The 16,752-nt window shown below is 36.5% G+C and overlaps 1 protein-coding gene and 1 long non-coding RNA gene across 2 annotated transcripts; one reads left to right on the top strand and one right to left on the bottom strand.

Moving 5' to 3' along the window:
- Window positions 1-1,075: 1,075 nt before the first annotated feature.
- LOC133862619 (protein FAR-RED IMPAIRED RESPONSE 1-like) lies at window positions 1,076-2,605 on the top strand. The gene is made up of 4 exons (XM_062298462.1): window positions 1,076-1,849; window positions 2,109-2,222; window positions 2,312-2,395; window positions 2,576-2,605. The coding sequence occupies exons 1-4, from the start codon at window positions 1,076-1,078 to the stop codon at window positions 2,603-2,605; spliced, it is 1,002 nt and encodes a 333-aa protein (XP_062154446.1).
- Window positions 2,606-10,116: 7,511 nt separating this feature from the next.
- On the bottom strand, window positions 10,117-12,651 carry LOC133862587 (uncharacterized). The gene is made up of 2 exons (XR_009899251.1): window positions 11,698-12,651; window positions 10,117-10,960 (listed from the first exon to the last, which is right to left on the bottom strand). It is a non-coding gene; the product is annotated as an uncharacterized LOC133862587 (long non-coding RNA).
- Window positions 12,652-16,752: the final 4,101 nt, after the last annotated feature.

Below are 16,752 nucleotides of genomic sequence, written 5' to 3'. Positions count from 1 at the left end.
TCGAACTAAATAATAGAGCTGGAGTAGGTATGATGAAGAACTTTAACTTTCTCGTTGTTGAAGCTGAGGGTTATGAGAATCTTCCATTTATAGAGAAAAATTGTCAGAATTTTATTTTTTTGATAAGTAATAATAGTCTTATTGAAAGCGTAAGGCGCCCCTCAGTACACTGGACGTATACAAAAGGAAACACCTAACTAGAAAGAGAAAAACGAACAATAAAATCAGCATAGCTGACTGAAAGAGGGTACAAAAAGGCCATCGACCAATTATACAAAGTAAGCAAAAAAGACTCTAACACCTCCTCCAAGGAACCCTCCAAGTTTTCAAAACACCTTCGATTCCTTTCTTTCCACACGCACCAAAAAATGCAAGTCAGAATTTTATTGACAAGGCAAGATATCTTCGACTCGACAAAGGAGGTGATGGAGTACTTCATGACTATTTCACTAGAATGCAAGAAATGAATGATGGCTTCTATGCTGTGATGGATTTGGATGATGAATCTAGGTTAAGAAATGTGTTTTAGGCTGATGCAATAAATAAGGCAGTGTATGAGTATTTTGGAGATGTCGCTACATTTGAGATGACCCACATGACTAATAGATGCAGAATGCCATTTGCTTCTTTCGTGGGAGTGAATCATCATGGTCAGTTAATATCTTTGGGGGCGGGATTACTATCAGGTGAGGATACAAACACATTTGTTTGGTTGTTTGAAACATGGTTGAAATACATGAGCGGCCGAGATCCAAGTGTAATTGTAACAGATCAAGATAGGGCTATGAAAAGTGCAATTGCAAGAATTTTTCCTAGAGTCCGACATAGATTTTGTCTATGGCACATTGTGAGAAAATTTCCAAAAAAGCTTGGATCACATGCTCAATACACTTGTGGCTTGAAGAATGCCATAGAAACTTGTCTGTATGATTCTCAAACGTGTGCTGAGTTCGATGAGAGTTGGCAAAGTCTACTTGAGAATTATAATCTTTAGGATAATGCATAGTTGTGTGGGTTATATAGTGAGCGGACTCATTGGGTACCAACGTATGTGAAAGATATATTTTGGGCCGGAATGAGTACTACACAACGGAGTGAAAGTATGAATCCATTTTTTGATAGTTATGTGCACTCGGGGAGCATGTTGAAGGAATTTATTGACCAAATTGATCATGCTTTGAGGAGAAAGGTTTTGAATGAGAGAGCAACTAATTTCAATTCTTTTAGTTGCTCCATTCCATGTATATCCCATTACCCCATTGAGAAGAAATTGCAAAATGTTTACACCAATGCAAAGTTCAAAGAAGTTCAGGGAGAGTTTAGGTGCTTGATGTATTGTGATTACTCTCTTCTTAAAAGTGAAGATGGAATGTCTACCTATCAAGTGTCTAATGAGGTTAAAGTGGATGACTACATAAAAGAATTAAGATTTTGTGTTTACTTCAATGAAGATGAATGTGAAGTAAAATGCACTTGTGGGTTGTTTGAATGTAGAGGAATCTTGTGTAGTCATGCCCTTATTGTATTAAACCTAAAAAAAGTTAGATCGTTGCCAGCAAAATATATTCTTGACCGATGGAGGAAAGACTTGAAGCGAACAAAATATGATGATTTGAGGGGCAACCCTGATGTACAAAGATATGACCACATGATGAAAATTTTTTGTGAAGTTGCATCGATCACAGCAACAAGCGAGGACCATTACATGGATGTCATGCATCATGTAGATATGTTAAAGGTGAAATACTATGGCTTAAGGTGTGAACCTAGTCCACCTTCCCATCACCTTCCAAGTGCATCTTCTATGTGTAATGAAGCCATTGATGGTGTGATAGTGAAAAGTAATAAGGTGCTTAGTTCTCTCGTGGTTCGAAGAAAAGGTCACCTTTAAAAAGAAAGGTGATGCCTCCAGTAGAAAAAGTGGTGAAGGGGTTACAAGCAAAAAGAAAACAACCGAGTGACAACAATGCCAAGCACAAGAGAAGAAAAACTCAGGTTACTTATTTTTCTTTCCTTTACATGTGTTTGATTATGCTTATTAAAAACACATGTACATTCAGACTTTTTTAGGCATATTATAATACACTTGGTACATTTTTTTATTGAAGACTTTCCAAGCAACGCAAGAAGGTGAAGTGAACACAAGTGAAGCTCCATTGCCTTTGGTAAGCGATACTCAGCTTGTTTATGTAATTGGAACTCAAGATAATGTAGTTACTCGGGTATACAAAACAATTAGTGGGCTTGATGGAATGTTTTATTCTTATGGATTTATATATTTGTAAGAGTCAAAAGTATTAAATTCTTGCAGGGTTCTCAAGAAATCACCGAGTTGATTGCAGTTGGGAGGGAAAAGTTGGCATCAATACCTGCTGGTGGTGGCGCTAGTGATTATGTAATGTTTTGCTTATAAGAACCTAGATTGATTCTTCTCTCTCGTGCTATTGTCAATCTACAGTGTTATGTCCTTGCCATTCTCCCTTTTCTTTTCTTTTCTTTTTCTTTTTTTTTTTAGTTTTTTATAATTTAGACATGTTTGATTATTGTGCCAACTTACGAATTTGTTTTGCTGCAGGATATTGGTTTCAGCCTCTTTGACTACTAAGCGATTGAGCCTGTTGGTTTGTTTGTATGGAGGTTCTCTTATTTTCAGCTAGTGCTTTTAGGAGATGTTATCCGCTACTTGCTAGGCTTCTATCTTGTATATTCTTTGTGTACTTGGGTTGTGCCTTTTTGCTTTTTTATTACGTTACAAGGATTTTGAGTCTGTAGTTGGCTGATTGTGGTGTATGGTTTTTGTAAGCGAATAACATTTGGAATGGTGTATGGTTTTTACAGTGATTTGCAGTAAACTTCATAAGCAATTTCTTGGAAGAGCTCCGGGCCCAAGCTGAGGTGGCTTTGTGTTTTGTAGGCCGATACAATAACATTTTGCATATCAAGCATATCGAAAATAGGCTTCAGTGCAAAAAAAATATTGAAATAACGTTACGAGTGCTTATGGGGCAGCCTAGCTATACCTTAGGGGTTGGATCCGTAAAAGAGAAGGGGATGTTGTTACTTGTTACAGCTACAAGCCTACAGGTTAGAAACTTACACAGTTACAAGTAATTTGTTTTTTTAACACAAACAAACTTACTGCTAGTCTACCCTAACAAGTAACACCGCCATCGCCATATCCTTTGACACTAACACATAGTTTACTTCCCATGTGTTAAAGGAGGGAAGATTTATATGAAAATAAGCTTACTTACAGTGTAGCACTACGTACCTCAGTCCAGAGTCTCATGAGTCACGGCTGCCAGATTCCAAGTTTCAATACTTTTTACCCCAAGGCCTTCCTCTTTTAATTTCTTGGAAGAGATCTTTAGTAAAGGCGGATAAAGCCAATTTTTTTTTTATTTTTTTTCGAGAAGTCTCAGCGTCCTCATTGAGAGTCGCTCTGCCGGACGTCCAGTACTCAATGACTTGGCCATCGAATCATAAGTTTCAGCCCATTCCCAACTTGTCTCGCTCTTAGGTTGGCCCTTCTACTTGACTAAGTAGTATTCCACTCGTGCAGTGAACGTCAACGACTCGCTGCACCTGTGCTCTTCCTTGTCCGATGGAAGAGACTGATCGAGTAACACTGTAACAACTAACAGAACTTGCACTTTGATGAATCACAATGAGAAAGATAGAAAGAAAAATTTGAAGGTGTAGGTTAAAAGTGATAAAACACGTCATGCATTCATAATTTTAAAGGTTTTTATTTTTTATTTTTTAAGAGGGGCAAGATCTCCACCCAACGCCCACCTCCGAATATCATTTAGAAATGTGACAAATTTTAAGAGAAGTGATTAGTGCACAACTCCTCCCACACAGCTCTCATCCAACTCCTCTCACATTGTGTGGGACCCATGCATATGGGTCCCACACAATGTGAGAAAGGGTTGTGTAAGAGTTGTAAGGGAATCATTTTTCCAAATTTTGAAGTAAAGAGGCAAATTAAGATTGAGATAATTACAAATATCGATCAACATCAAAACATAAGTGAGAATAAACTCCTCAAGTGCTGCGAAAACTCATATGCCAAATGAAAAATGCACAAAGGTAGATACAAGGAGTATTTTTCTTTACTTTTTTTCCTTCCTTTTTTTTTTTTGGTACCTAGTGAATGAAGAAAAAATGTTATACGAGTTTCTATAATTTTTGACTTCCAAGGATATACCATCATTGAGACTTTCTTGTGTATCATTGCCCATCCAAAGGTTGAAGAGCCAAGTTGCTTGAAGGTAGAAGCTAATAGGCCAATCAGGAGATATTACTTAGGCTTGGATAGCATTTTTATGGGATTCGGATTTTCAACAATTTTGTTGTTCAGATTATTAGCAAATGTGAGAGAGTCAATTACTTAGGCTTGGATAGCATTTCCATGAGATTCGGATTTTCAACAATTTTGTTGTTCAGATTATTAGCAAATGTGAGAGAGTCGGTATGGACCCACCTATCCAAATTAATTTTGGATCGCTTGCCCATCTGTTTTACATAAATGGGTCTCATATTAATTCTTTCATATTTATTGCTTAAATTATTAGCTATTCAAATAATAAAATTGATGAAAATCTCTGTTTGATTCGATGAACTTCTTGTAGCATGTCACTCATCAAGTAACATAAACAATATCCGGCAAATATGGTTGGTGATATCATGGTCAATCAATTTGTTTGCCGAAGGAAGATATCATTACTCTAAAAAAAAAAAAAAAAAAAATGTTACTTTTCACACGACCTTTATTGACGAATTTGACGTGGCAGGCCTACTAGCCATGCCACATCAACCGCTTAAAAAAAATAAAAAACAAAATTCGTTCGCGGGAAAAAGGCTACTTCCCAAAATTCATTCGCGGGAAAACAATACTCCCCACAAAATTCCCCCCCATATTTCCCTTCCCCGCTCAGCTCTAATTTTTCTCCCTATGCGACCCCTCCTCCACCACAACCACCATTCTCAGGCGACCTGTAAGCTGAATTGCGACGCTGCCGCTAGTTCCGCCCAAATTTCAAGCCCCAGCTCTCTCACTCTCGAGCCACAACCACAGCACACCGCCAGGTACGCTGCCGTCGAGGACGCCTGATGAGTTTTCTCTTCAAAATCTGATGTGTTTCTATTTCTGATGAGATATACTGTTTCATGGTGTAATTCTTGTGTGGTTGAAGTGGGTTGAGTTGGGTTGTGTTGATGATTGGACTGTGGGCAAAGTTTTTTCAAACCAGAGCTTGGATTCTTCTTTCGATGGTTATTTGGTCCTCTTTCGGTGTCGTAAGAAAGTCTACAAGTCCTGAACCCCTTACCCCTCAAAAAGAAGAAGAAAAAAAGTAGAGTAAAACAAGATATGCAACTGAGCAATGCTGCCGGTCTACAAGTCCTAAACCCCTTGTTGCTGGTTTGGTCCGATTAGTCAAGAGGCGAGCCTTGAGGTGTCAATAATTCACTTTGGCTGTCGCCGCCAAGCGCCAACCATCCCATCCAACTTAAACGAGCCAGTGTTCTGAGGTGCTTGTCTGTTGTTGGGGAGTGTACCTGACCTTAAGGTTGGACCTTGCTCGCGGTCTTGCTTGTCCTGAGGTGAACTTAGCAATGGTGACTAAACACTATAGTTCAAGAGAAAACCAATTATTTACAAAACCAGCTATTAATACTTGATTTACAATAAATAATGAGGAAACTGTTGCAAACTTCAACATGGAGGTGGCCCTGTGCCTCTAAGAATACACCTCGAACTTTATTCAAAAAGACGCAAAAAAAATTGAAAGTATAGCATTTCTCCCTTTCGTCATCAATTGGGTCTCGCATCTCCGCGTGAAACTAGTAATGGACGGTCAGATGATAACAATGTCATGCAGACTTTTATTTGTCTCCTGTATGACTTTTTAATTCGCCGGACCACTTCTTCATCATCCGCTCCTTTGATTAACTTCGAAATAATTTTGTTCTTAGTACTTACGTGTTCTGTTGCCAAGAGTCTCGTATACTTTTGGGATTAGATTGAGTTGAGTTGCACTTAGATTTGTACGCTTGTGGTGGTTGGCTATTTGAAAGAATATTGGCCTGTTCCAACTTGTTTGTTAGTTATTCAATATGGGATTTTCAGGCGCTTCATAAATATTATTGTGGATAGAAGCGATCTAGTCATAAAATGTAGAACTTGAAGGGGATTTTTTGAAACAACTCGATGGGGACAGGGGAAGAGAGCAAACCTTCTAAGCCTTCCAAACCAGCTTCTTCAGCTCAAGTATCCTCGTCTTCCTCTTAACCCTTATTTTATTTTTTTACATTTCTTTTTTTTTTTTTTGGTTGTAAAGCATTCTCATTTCTATTTACAGGAAATACCAACACCGCCTTATCCTGATTGGTCAAGCTCTATGCAGGTTCGTGATGAGAATATGTTTAGTTTTTTTTTTTTCAATTGTTTTTTTACCTTGAATTTTTTAATTGATTTTTGACTTTATATAGATTAGTTATACAGATAATCAATGTTAGTAGCTTATAGATGAGCTTCCTGTTTAGGCTTATTATGGTCCTGGAGCTATGCCACCTCCATTTTTTGTCTCAACGGTTGCTTCTCCAACTCCCCACCCCTACCTATGGGGAAGCCAGGTGAATATATCTCTTTTTTGGATCATGTGGAGGGATACATTCTCTATAAGATAAAAGGTTCTTATTTTCATTCTTATTGGCAATTTTTCAGCACCCGTTGATCTCACCGTATGGGTTGCCAATTCTCTACCCTGGTTTATATCCTCCATGGGGAGTTTATGCTCATCCAATTATTACTACGGTAATCCTAGATTCCTAGTCACTTTCATTTTCCTTACACCATTTATTTTACTATACAAACGCATGTGCTCACACGTCTAACAAGCACACCCCTGCTGCTGTTAAATACTTAAGAGTTTATGAATTTGTTATCTAAGTTTGTTTACTATATATTCTCTAGACTCCAAACCCAATACAGATCAATGCACAGTTGGAAGAGAAGGGCCCTTATGGAAAGGATCGAGTGTCTGCTAAAAAATTCAAATCAACTTCTGGAAGTTTAGGCAAGGCTGAAGAAAGTGCACAAGCAGCTTCAAGTGCAGGAAATGATGGTGCGTCACAAAGGTTCAGCAACCTTAGTGTAGTTTTGGATCTTCTTTTGACTTATTTTTGCATCATTTCTCCTTTGCACTGGGTTTAAATTAATGTTTTTTTTTCTTTTGTTAATTTTTTTTTTTTTAAATCCCCACGACATTTTGATCAGAAATTTGCTTCTCCCTGTTTTATCTTCCCCTCTGGTTAATAGTGCTGAAAGTGGTATCGAGGGTGCATCAGATGCAAGAGATGAGAATAATGACCAAAAGGTACATTATATCAATATCAATAGGTCTGCTTTCTCACTTGACCATGTTGGCTGGTTTATGTATGCCTATGTCCTAATTATTGAAAGATTTATAGTGTTGGAGTTTCATTGACCTGTTGATATAATGTATTTTTTTTTTTTTGGTCTAATGAAAACGTTCCCAACTCTGTAGGATTTTGCTGGAAGTAAGAAGGGATTTTTTCACGATATGCTTGCAGATGGTATATTTTTCATCTTCAACCTAAATGGCTCTTGCTTGTTTTACTTTGGGTGTGATAGTTTTGTACTCACTATAACCTCCTTAGGAGTTAATGCACAGAGTAACACTGTTGGGGCCATTGCTGAAGCTTCAGTACTTGAGAAGCCTGTCTCTATGCCTGAAACTAATTTGAATATTGGAATGGACTTATGGAATGCATCTGCTAGTGGTGTTGGAGCTGTAAAAGTGAGACAAAATCTGTCTGGTGTCTCATCAACACATTTGATTGGATCTAAAGATGTAATGCCTGATCAGCGGATGCAGGTATGAGTCTTAAAGGATTTCCTTGAAGTTCTCATTTTGCATTCCAATTCTAAATGTAAATAGTGTAAATTATGCGTTACTGCAAATGCAAAGTATATACATGCTGCTTCAAAAGTTAAAATATATTACGTGTAAATTGTGGCCAAGTTGCAAGTTATGAACCTAATGATTTTGTGCTTACACAGATTCCAAATGACGATGCTTTGGTCCTCAAAGTTGTCCCTCAAATTGGTTAGTTATGCTTTACACTCTTCCTTTAATATCATTGAGTTTCTTTCTCATTAGTAGATTTTACTCAATATTTGTTGAATGTCGTTTAGTTAATGTTATTATTCATGGTTGTAGCATTTGTTATGAGTTCCTCTAAACTTTGTTTTCTTCTTTTTGATATAGATGAAAATGAAACTCAATGTAATTTACAGTTGGATGATAAGGAGGACAATGATGTGCAGTACAATCAAAATGTTAAAGAACCCACGTACGGAATGAGGTTTAGTTCCGAACAAGAACTTTTCTTATATTATAAGCAGTATGCTCAGCAAGTGGGTTTTGGGGTGATATATAAAGGAATTAAAAAGAAACTAGGTGGGAGTGTAAAATACCTCACCCTTGCATGTGCTCGTTATGGCAAGACAAAAATCAACACAAGTAATATCGGTAAGCCAAATCCAACAAAGGAAACAGGGTGTAAGGCCAAGATTAATGCGCGGTTAGTTGATGGAGCGTGGTTTTTGACTACTGTTGAGGTTGACCATAATCATGCCTTAAGCCTGAGCAAAGCAAGATCTTTTCGATGCAATAGGAAGTTAGCTCCTATTGAGAAAAGAAAATATGAACTAAATGATATAGCTGAAGTAGGTACGAGGAAGAACTTCAACTCTCTCGTTGAAGTTGAGGGGTATGAGAATCTTCCATTTATAGAGAAAGATGGCTTGAATTTTATTAACAAGGCAAGAAATCTTCGACTCGGCAAAGGAGGTGCTGGAGTACTTCGTGACTATTTTACTAGAATGCGAGAAATGAATGATGGCTTCTACGCTGTGATGGATTTGGATGATGAATCTAGGTTACGAAATGTGTTTTGGGCTGATGCACGAAGTAGGGCAGCATATGAGTATTTTGGAGATGTCATTACAGTTGACACAACGTACTTGACTAATATATATGGAATGTCATTTGCTTCTTTTGTGGGAGTGAATCATCATGGTCAGTCAATACTTTTGGGGGCTGGATTACTATCAGGTGACGATACAGACACATTTGTTTGGTTGTTTGAAACATGGTTGAAATGTATGAATGGCCGAGCTCCAAAAGCAATTATAACAGATCAAGATATGGCTATAAAAAGTGCAATTGCAAGAGTTTTTCCTGGAGCCCTACATAGATTTTGTTTATGGCACATTATGAGAAAACTCTTGGAAAAGCTTGGATCACATGCTCAATACACTTGTGGCTTGAAGAGTGCCATACAAACTTGTGTGTATGATTCTCAAACATGTGTTGAATTCGATGAGAATTGGCAAAGTCTACTCGAGAGTTATAATCTTCGGGATAATGCATGGTTGTGTGAGTTATATAGTGAGCGGACTCATTGGGTACCAACATATGTGAAAGATACATTTTGGGCAGGAATGAGTATTACACAAAAAAGTGAAAGTATGAATGCATTTTTTGATAGTTATGTGCACTCAGGGAGCACGTTAAAAGAATTTGTTGACCAATTTGATAATGCTTTGAGGAAAAAGGTTTTGAATGAGAGAGCAGCTGATTTCAAATCTTTTAATTGCACCATTCCATGTGTATCCGATCACCCTATGGAGAAGAAATTTCAAGATGTTTACACTAATGCAAAGTTCAAAGAAGTCCGGAAGGAGTTTATGTGGTTCATGTATCGTAATTGCTCTCTTCTTAAAAGTGAAGGTGCAATTTCTACCTATCAAGTGTCTGATGAGGTTAAAATTGATGACTACATAAAAGAAATAAGATTTTGTGTTTACTTCAATGAAGATAAATGTGAAGTGAAATGCACTTGTGGGTTATTTGAATTTAGAGGAATCTTGTGTAGGCATGCTCTTACTGTATTGGACATAAGGTGTAACGCCCCGCCTTTTACAAAAAGGCGTAAGTGAAAATTTCGATTTCCACGTGACATTACTACATCATCAGAGTATAAATTGGCAGCGGAAAATATAATTTATCCAACAGGCTTGGATTAAATAACACATTAGAGCCTTTAAATTAAATACCTCAACTTACATTAAAATAATAATAAAAGGTCTTACAAATAAATACACATAAAAGCAATAACATAAGGGCCACCACGGCACACGTTCTATGTAATAGTAGTCATATTACAAACCATAAAATAAAGCATAAGATGTCTAGAAAGTACATAAAATAAAACCTAATAACGACATGGGAGATAAACTGTTCAGCAAGTCTATCATAAGAATGAGACTTTAGACAGTCTCATCTATGAAACCAGAATCATCATAAGGCTCCTGATAATCCTGATACTCGTCAGTGTCTGTGCCTGCACAGTCATCTATGAGAAGGTGGTTATAACCACAATCCCATAGTTCCATAAGTGAGCTAACTGTCATTCAACAACATCATGATTTATGCGTTATTTTAAGGTACAGATATGACATAATGATGAGGTGATAGTTTTTCATGCAAAGTTTAACAGTTTATATAGTGATTACACTCCTCTCTTGTAAGGGCACGTCCCCCCGTTTAATCGTGTTTCTCGAGGCCGTCCCCTCTACATTACATTTTAATTAACTGATTTTCGCACTATTGGAGACCTCCCTCCTCTAGTACTTTGAAAGCCGTCCCAATCAATATGATTATTATGGTTTCCGGTTCAACTCTATCATGAACCTTTGGGAGACGTCGCGCCCAATATTAATAGGTTGATTATTAACAGTATGCAATAATCAGTCACACGCATCCAATTAAAATAAAACATAAACACAACATTACTGAAATCCAGTGCTACCCTCAGTAAGTATAAAAATACTTACAGTCCCTTTTGTGCTGTCTCAATTCATCATCTGCATCAAACACATATACATGTGCATACAAGGTCAATATCATTACTTTCTAGAAACTCATGCCTCAACATGAATTCTATTTTTATACATAGACACATACATAGAAGCGATCATCTATTAATTGGAAAATCACTTACATTTATGAACACTCAACATGGTTAAAACTTAATATTTACTTAATCAATTAGCAAATCAATACTTTGGAATAACATCTAATCTAGGTCTCAAGTAATCACTATAGTACAATCTAAAATTCTTAATATCGTTCTCTATAGTATAGAGAAATCAACCAACAAGAAACCTATGTATTTTTCTAACAAAACCTAATCACTTTTAGGGAACATCAATCCAATTACCAAACCAATTAACAAAACATATTAACAATTATTTCAACCAATATATTTGAGAAATCATAATAATACAGCATGCTCAATTTCCATAATACTCAATTTCTAAAGCAATGCATTACATGATTAAACTCATGAAATCGTTCTTTAATTCTAGAGTTTTATAATTAATCAAGCCCTTAGTTTAAACAACATCACTCATTAATTATCAATAATCAAACATAATCAATACTTTAGAGTATATATATATTTTTCAAAATATAATATACATAAATAAGTTATAATAAGAATATTCAATTCTATAATTATTAAAGTTATATTCTAATATACTAGTTACTTGATTTTATGAAAATATATACTTTTAGGCTAATTAAAAACTTAGAAACTCACATTAAGGATTTCCACTCGAAAATCCAGCGAAACGGTGAGTTTGGTCGCCGGGGAAAATAGCCGGAAAGTGGCCGGAAAGTCGTCGGAAAAGTGACCGGAAAGTCGCCGGAAAAGTCGCCGGAGAGTGGCCGGAAAAGTCGACGGAGAAGTCGCCGGAGAAACTGCCGGCGGCGGGTTGCCGGCGGGTCGGGGTTCCGGGTTGATGGGTCTCGGGCTTATGGATCTCGGGCTTGCTGAATGGGCTTGAGTGTTCTAGGTTTGGCCCGTGGGTTGCTGGTTTAGAACTAGTTTGTGGGGCTTATGGGTTTTGGGCTGCTGGGTCTGGGTTGATGGGCTTGCGGGTCTGGGCTGAAATCGGTTTGTGGATTGCTGTTGGGTTGGGCTTGCAGGTCAGATTAGATTGGGTTGGATAAATCTGTAGGTTCTTCTGGCCTACTGGAAACATGGCCCAAATCAGGTCTTCTTGGTTTTGAGTAACAAAAAGGAATAGAGAAGAAGCAGAATAGAAAAGAAGGAGAAAGGAGAAAATAAGGAAGAAGGAAGAGCTTAGTACTCAAGAGGTGCCAGTCTTTTCTGAAGAGAGGCAGTCAGTTATAAAGGCCCGAAAAGGCTTAGGCAGGAATTGTGAATGGCTATAATGAGTGCATGAGCTGGAGAGTAAATGGCTGTAATGAGTGTAGGAGCTGGAGAGGTTGGTGGGAGAATGGAAAGAAGTCGAGAATAAGGAAGTTGTTGAAGAAAAGAGGGTAATAAAATATTTAGAATAAGAGGCAAAATGATGAGGGAGGCATATTAAAATCAAAGTGGAGAATAAGTTGGATTTTAAAAATGTGAGGGTGATGAGTGGATGGAATCATTACTACCGTAGTGTATGAATGAGTTGTATTTCAAAGATGGGGATGTGAATAGATTTGATTAGTTTATGAAAAATAAAGCATTCGGTGTAGATTAAATTATTTAGTAGGTAATTATTTTACACTAGGTCTTTATCAATTTAATAAATCATTAGAGTAACATTTTAAACCCGTTTTGAGTCTAGTTCGTTTCATAAATGAAAACATTTTATTACGAAGTTTAATAGACATAGTATTTATTATACTAAATAATAAAGTGTCAAAATAATTATTTTCCATCTTTACTCAAAATATTAATATGTTTTAAAATCTGGGGCGCTACATAAGGAATGTTAGATCATTGCCAAGAAAATGTATTCTTGACCGATGGAGGAAAGACTTGAATCGAAGAAAATATGATGATTTGAGTGACTACCCTGATGTACAAAGATATGACTCCTTGATGAAAAGTTTTCATGAGTTAGCATTAATCGCATCAAGAAGGGAGGACCTTTACTTGGAAGTCATGCATCATATAAATATGTTAAAGCTGAAATTATGTGGCTTAAGGTTTGAACCCAGTCCACCTTCCCATCACCTTCCAAATGCATCTTCTATATGTAATGAAGCCATCGATGACGTGGCGGTGAAAAATAATAAGGTGCTTAGTCCTCTCATGGTTCGAAATAAAAGAAAGCCACCATCTAAAAGAGAGGTGCCTACAATAGAAAATGTGGTGAAGATATTGCAAGCAAAAAAGAAACAACCGAGTGACAACAATACCAAACAGAAGAGAAGAAAAAATCAGGTTGCTTATTTTTCTCTCCTTTACTCCTGTTTAATTATACTTACTGAAAATATGTCCACATTCTAACTTTTTCATGCGTATTGTAACACATTTGGTACATTTTTTAATTGAAGACCTGTGAGCAACACAAGAAGATGAAGTGAACACAAGTGAAGCTCCATTGTCTTCGGTAATTGATACTAAACATGGTTATATAATTGGAACTCAAGATAATGTAGTTACTTATGTATGCAAAACAATTGTTAGGCTTGATGGAATGTTTTATTCTTATCGATTTTTATGTTTGTAAGAGTCAAAAGTATTAAATTCTTGCAGGGCTCTTAAGGAATCACAAAGTTGATTGCAATTGGGAGGGAGAAGTTGGCATTAGTACCTTCTGGTGGTGGCACTATTGATTATGTAATGTTTTGCTTATATGAACCTAGATTGATTCTTTTTTTTCTCGTGCTATTGTCAAATTACATTGTTATGTCCTTGTTATTCTCCCTTTTCTTTTCTTGTTGTAATTTTCTTATAATTTAGACATGTTCATTTATTTTGCTAACTTACGAATTTGTTTTGCTGCAGGATATGGGTATCATCCTCTTTGACTAAGCGATTGAACCTGCTAGATTGTCTGTATGGACTCTTTTATTTTGAGCTAGTTCTTTTAGTAAATGTTACAAGATTTTGAGTCTGTAGTTGTCTGATTGTGGTGTATGGTTTTTGTAAATGTTGGATAGTTGGAATGATGTATGGTTTTTAAAGTGATTTGCATAAAACTTCATAAGCAATTTCTTGGAAGAGCTCCAGGCCCAAGCTGAGGTGGCTTTGTGTGGAATTGGTTGCCTCTTTAAAGTCTTGTAAACTTAATTGTCAATGATATTTTTTTCCTTTCGCAATGCATGGTGAAGCTGGACCAGTGATGGTAAGTCTGTCTATGGTAACCTTTTCTAGTCTTGGAGCTGCAAGAACTGGTGCCATATGGCTATGGATGCTGAAGCAAGCTGTCATGGTGCAAAGTACAGAAGTCGGCTTCCAGACATCATTTTGGCTTAGAGACATGCCTGATTTAGAAGATAAAGTACTTCCTCCTGGTGAGATTGAAAATGGTTGGTGACAGGGCTCGAGATTCAGCTTCCAGACTTCAACCCTCACCTTTTTTGCCCAATTCTTAAGGTATACTTGTGTAATCTTCTGTTGGCAATATTTATGGCTCCTGTTTAGGGAAACAAATATGCTATTGCTTTGGTGAACTAAACAGTAGCCATTTAGGTACATTATTGTCACCTTTTTGGCTCTAGATCTGGAAGTAACCTCATAGATGGAAGAAAGTGGGGTAGTTTAAGAAATATATCTCAAAAAGATGTGTTTATGCAGTGGCTACACAACCTCTTAATTGACTGTCCAGTAGGGTAGGCCGTGTATGATTCCCCTCCAAAAGGAAACAATAAAACTCTCAAAATTGTTTTATTTTTCCAGTTCCTTCAATTTCAAATTGAGACTGATAGAGATTTTTTTTTAATTTTTTTTTCTTGCTTAGTTTAGACCATTGTATAGCTTTGATTATACTTGAATACTTGATCAAAAGCAACTTCCTCCAAAGGGGGCTTAAAAAAGGGTTTCATCATGGAGATCCATGGTTGCTGAATTCTGCACAACTTTGTGGTTCATCTGCTATAATCAGCTCAATATGAAAATCTAGACCAAAATGCAAACTCAACTTTCCATTATTATTGTTGATGCAATTTTCAGTCCGGTGACGTGGCGACATCAGGGACATCCCTTCGTCTGGGTCTTGGCCTGCAAAACAAGAAAGGCCCGCGGGGGGTTGGCCGTCGGAGCCTCCTCCGACGATCAAGTCAGTTAAGTGTCTACATGAAGAGGAGAGAGAGAGAGAGAGAATGATCATAGATTCTGTCTCAAATAATTTTTTGTACTCCCTTTTATATCATTGCATGCTATATGTCCATTTTACCACCGTCAAGCACAAGGCCCAATGGGGACGTTTGATACCTTCTCTAACTTGATTTGACTGGTCTCATAAATATTGAAGGCTTCCTACGACCAAGGTTCATGTCTGGGGACTAATCCTTTCCGGGGTTCGAAATTCCACTTGGAGGGCAAATCTGGCCCCATCTTGGGTAGGGGAGGAATATTCCTTAACAATTATCATCATTATCCGAATATGGCATTTAGAAATGTGACCAATTTTGAAGTACAAAAGCAAATTAAGATTGTGATAATTAAAAATATTGATCAACATCAAAACATAAATGCGAATAAACGCATCAAATGCTGCCGAAAGTCATATGCCAAAGAAGAAATGCACAATTTTTTTATTAATTTTTTTTTATAAATCAGAAATGCACAATTAAGTATGTCTCTTTACTCTTCTTTTTATTTATTTATTTATTTTTGTCCTTAGTGAAAGAAGAAAGTTCAATGAAGGGTAGGGGAGGATCTCCATTTCACTTTTGTTTTTCAACTTTTTCTAATGTGTAAATAATACTAAATTTTTTAATTTTTTTTAATGACATGTTAATATATTTATCACATAACATCATATATCATTTTTTTTTTTGATAGGTATAACATCATACATCATTTTGTACCCTTTTTTTTTTTTTTTAAATCTACATTATTTGTACAGTTAGATATACTATTCAGCACTTTTTCAAAGGAGATGATTGGGGTACAACCCCTTCACAACTCCATCCACAATGGTGTGGGGTTCATGTGTGTAGGCCCCACACCATTGTGAGTGGAGTTGTGATGGAGTTGTGGGTTTAGCATTTCCCCTTCTTCAAGCGGTATGTGTTGTGTTTATTTGCTTGTTTTGTTTATTTATATTGACATTTTCTTTTTTTTTTTTAAATTTAGGGATTTGATTCCTGCACTACACCATCACAACAAGTGCACAACAACCCCTCACATGAGGGTGGGCTCCAGTGTATGGGGCCCACCCTCATGTGAGGGGTTGTTGTGTAGTAGTTGTGTTGGTGTTGTAAATCTAACATTTTCCTTAAATTTATCTTTTAGGTGAAGATTTTCATGACACAATAAGGTCATATTTATTTATTTTTTATTTTTTATTGTTTTCAATACAAATACACCAGCAAATAGTTCAAAATATAATTATTTTTTAAAACATAAAAACAATATTTTTTACATTTATATCACAAGAAACTTTGTCCTTTTTATATTACTCTTTTAATTTCAATTTAAATTAACTTGATAAAAGCGGTTTTATAATACTTTTATTGAAAATTTGAAAGCATTTTATAGTTTTAGTTTTGAAAATAAACAAATTTCAATATGACTCGGAGAAATTTCTACGATCTGTCCCGTCGAATGTATGTCAATGGAAAATTGGTTTTTACGTCCAAATATAAATTCACATAGAAAAAAAAAAAAAAAAAAAAAGCACCATTT

Source organism: Alnus glutinosa, chromosome 3, assembly GCF_958979055.1.
Source record: "Alnus glutinosa chromosome 3, dhAlnGlut1.1, whole genome shotgun sequence".
Lineage (NCBI taxonomy): Eukaryota > Viridiplantae > Streptophyta > Magnoliopsida > Fagales > Betulaceae > Alnus > Alnus glutinosa.
The sequence above is the reverse complement of the archived record's forward strand: the minus strand, read 5'-3'. Positions and strand labels throughout refer to the sequence as shown.

Bases quoted from the DNA above. Each gene is read 5' to 3' on its own strand.
- LOC133862619 (XM_062298462.1), top strand. From the start codon at position 1,076: ATGAGTACTACACAACGGAGTGAAAGTATGAATCCATTTTTTGATAGT. The intron at 1,850-2,108 runs GTGCTTAGTTCT...TTTTTATTGAAG, and splicing joins TGATAGTGAAAAGTAATAAG to ACTTTCCAAGCAACGCAAGA. The intron at 2,223-2,311 runs GTATACAAAACA...AAATTCTTGCAG, and splicing joins AAGATAATGTAGTTACTCGG to GGTTCTCAAGAAATCACCGA.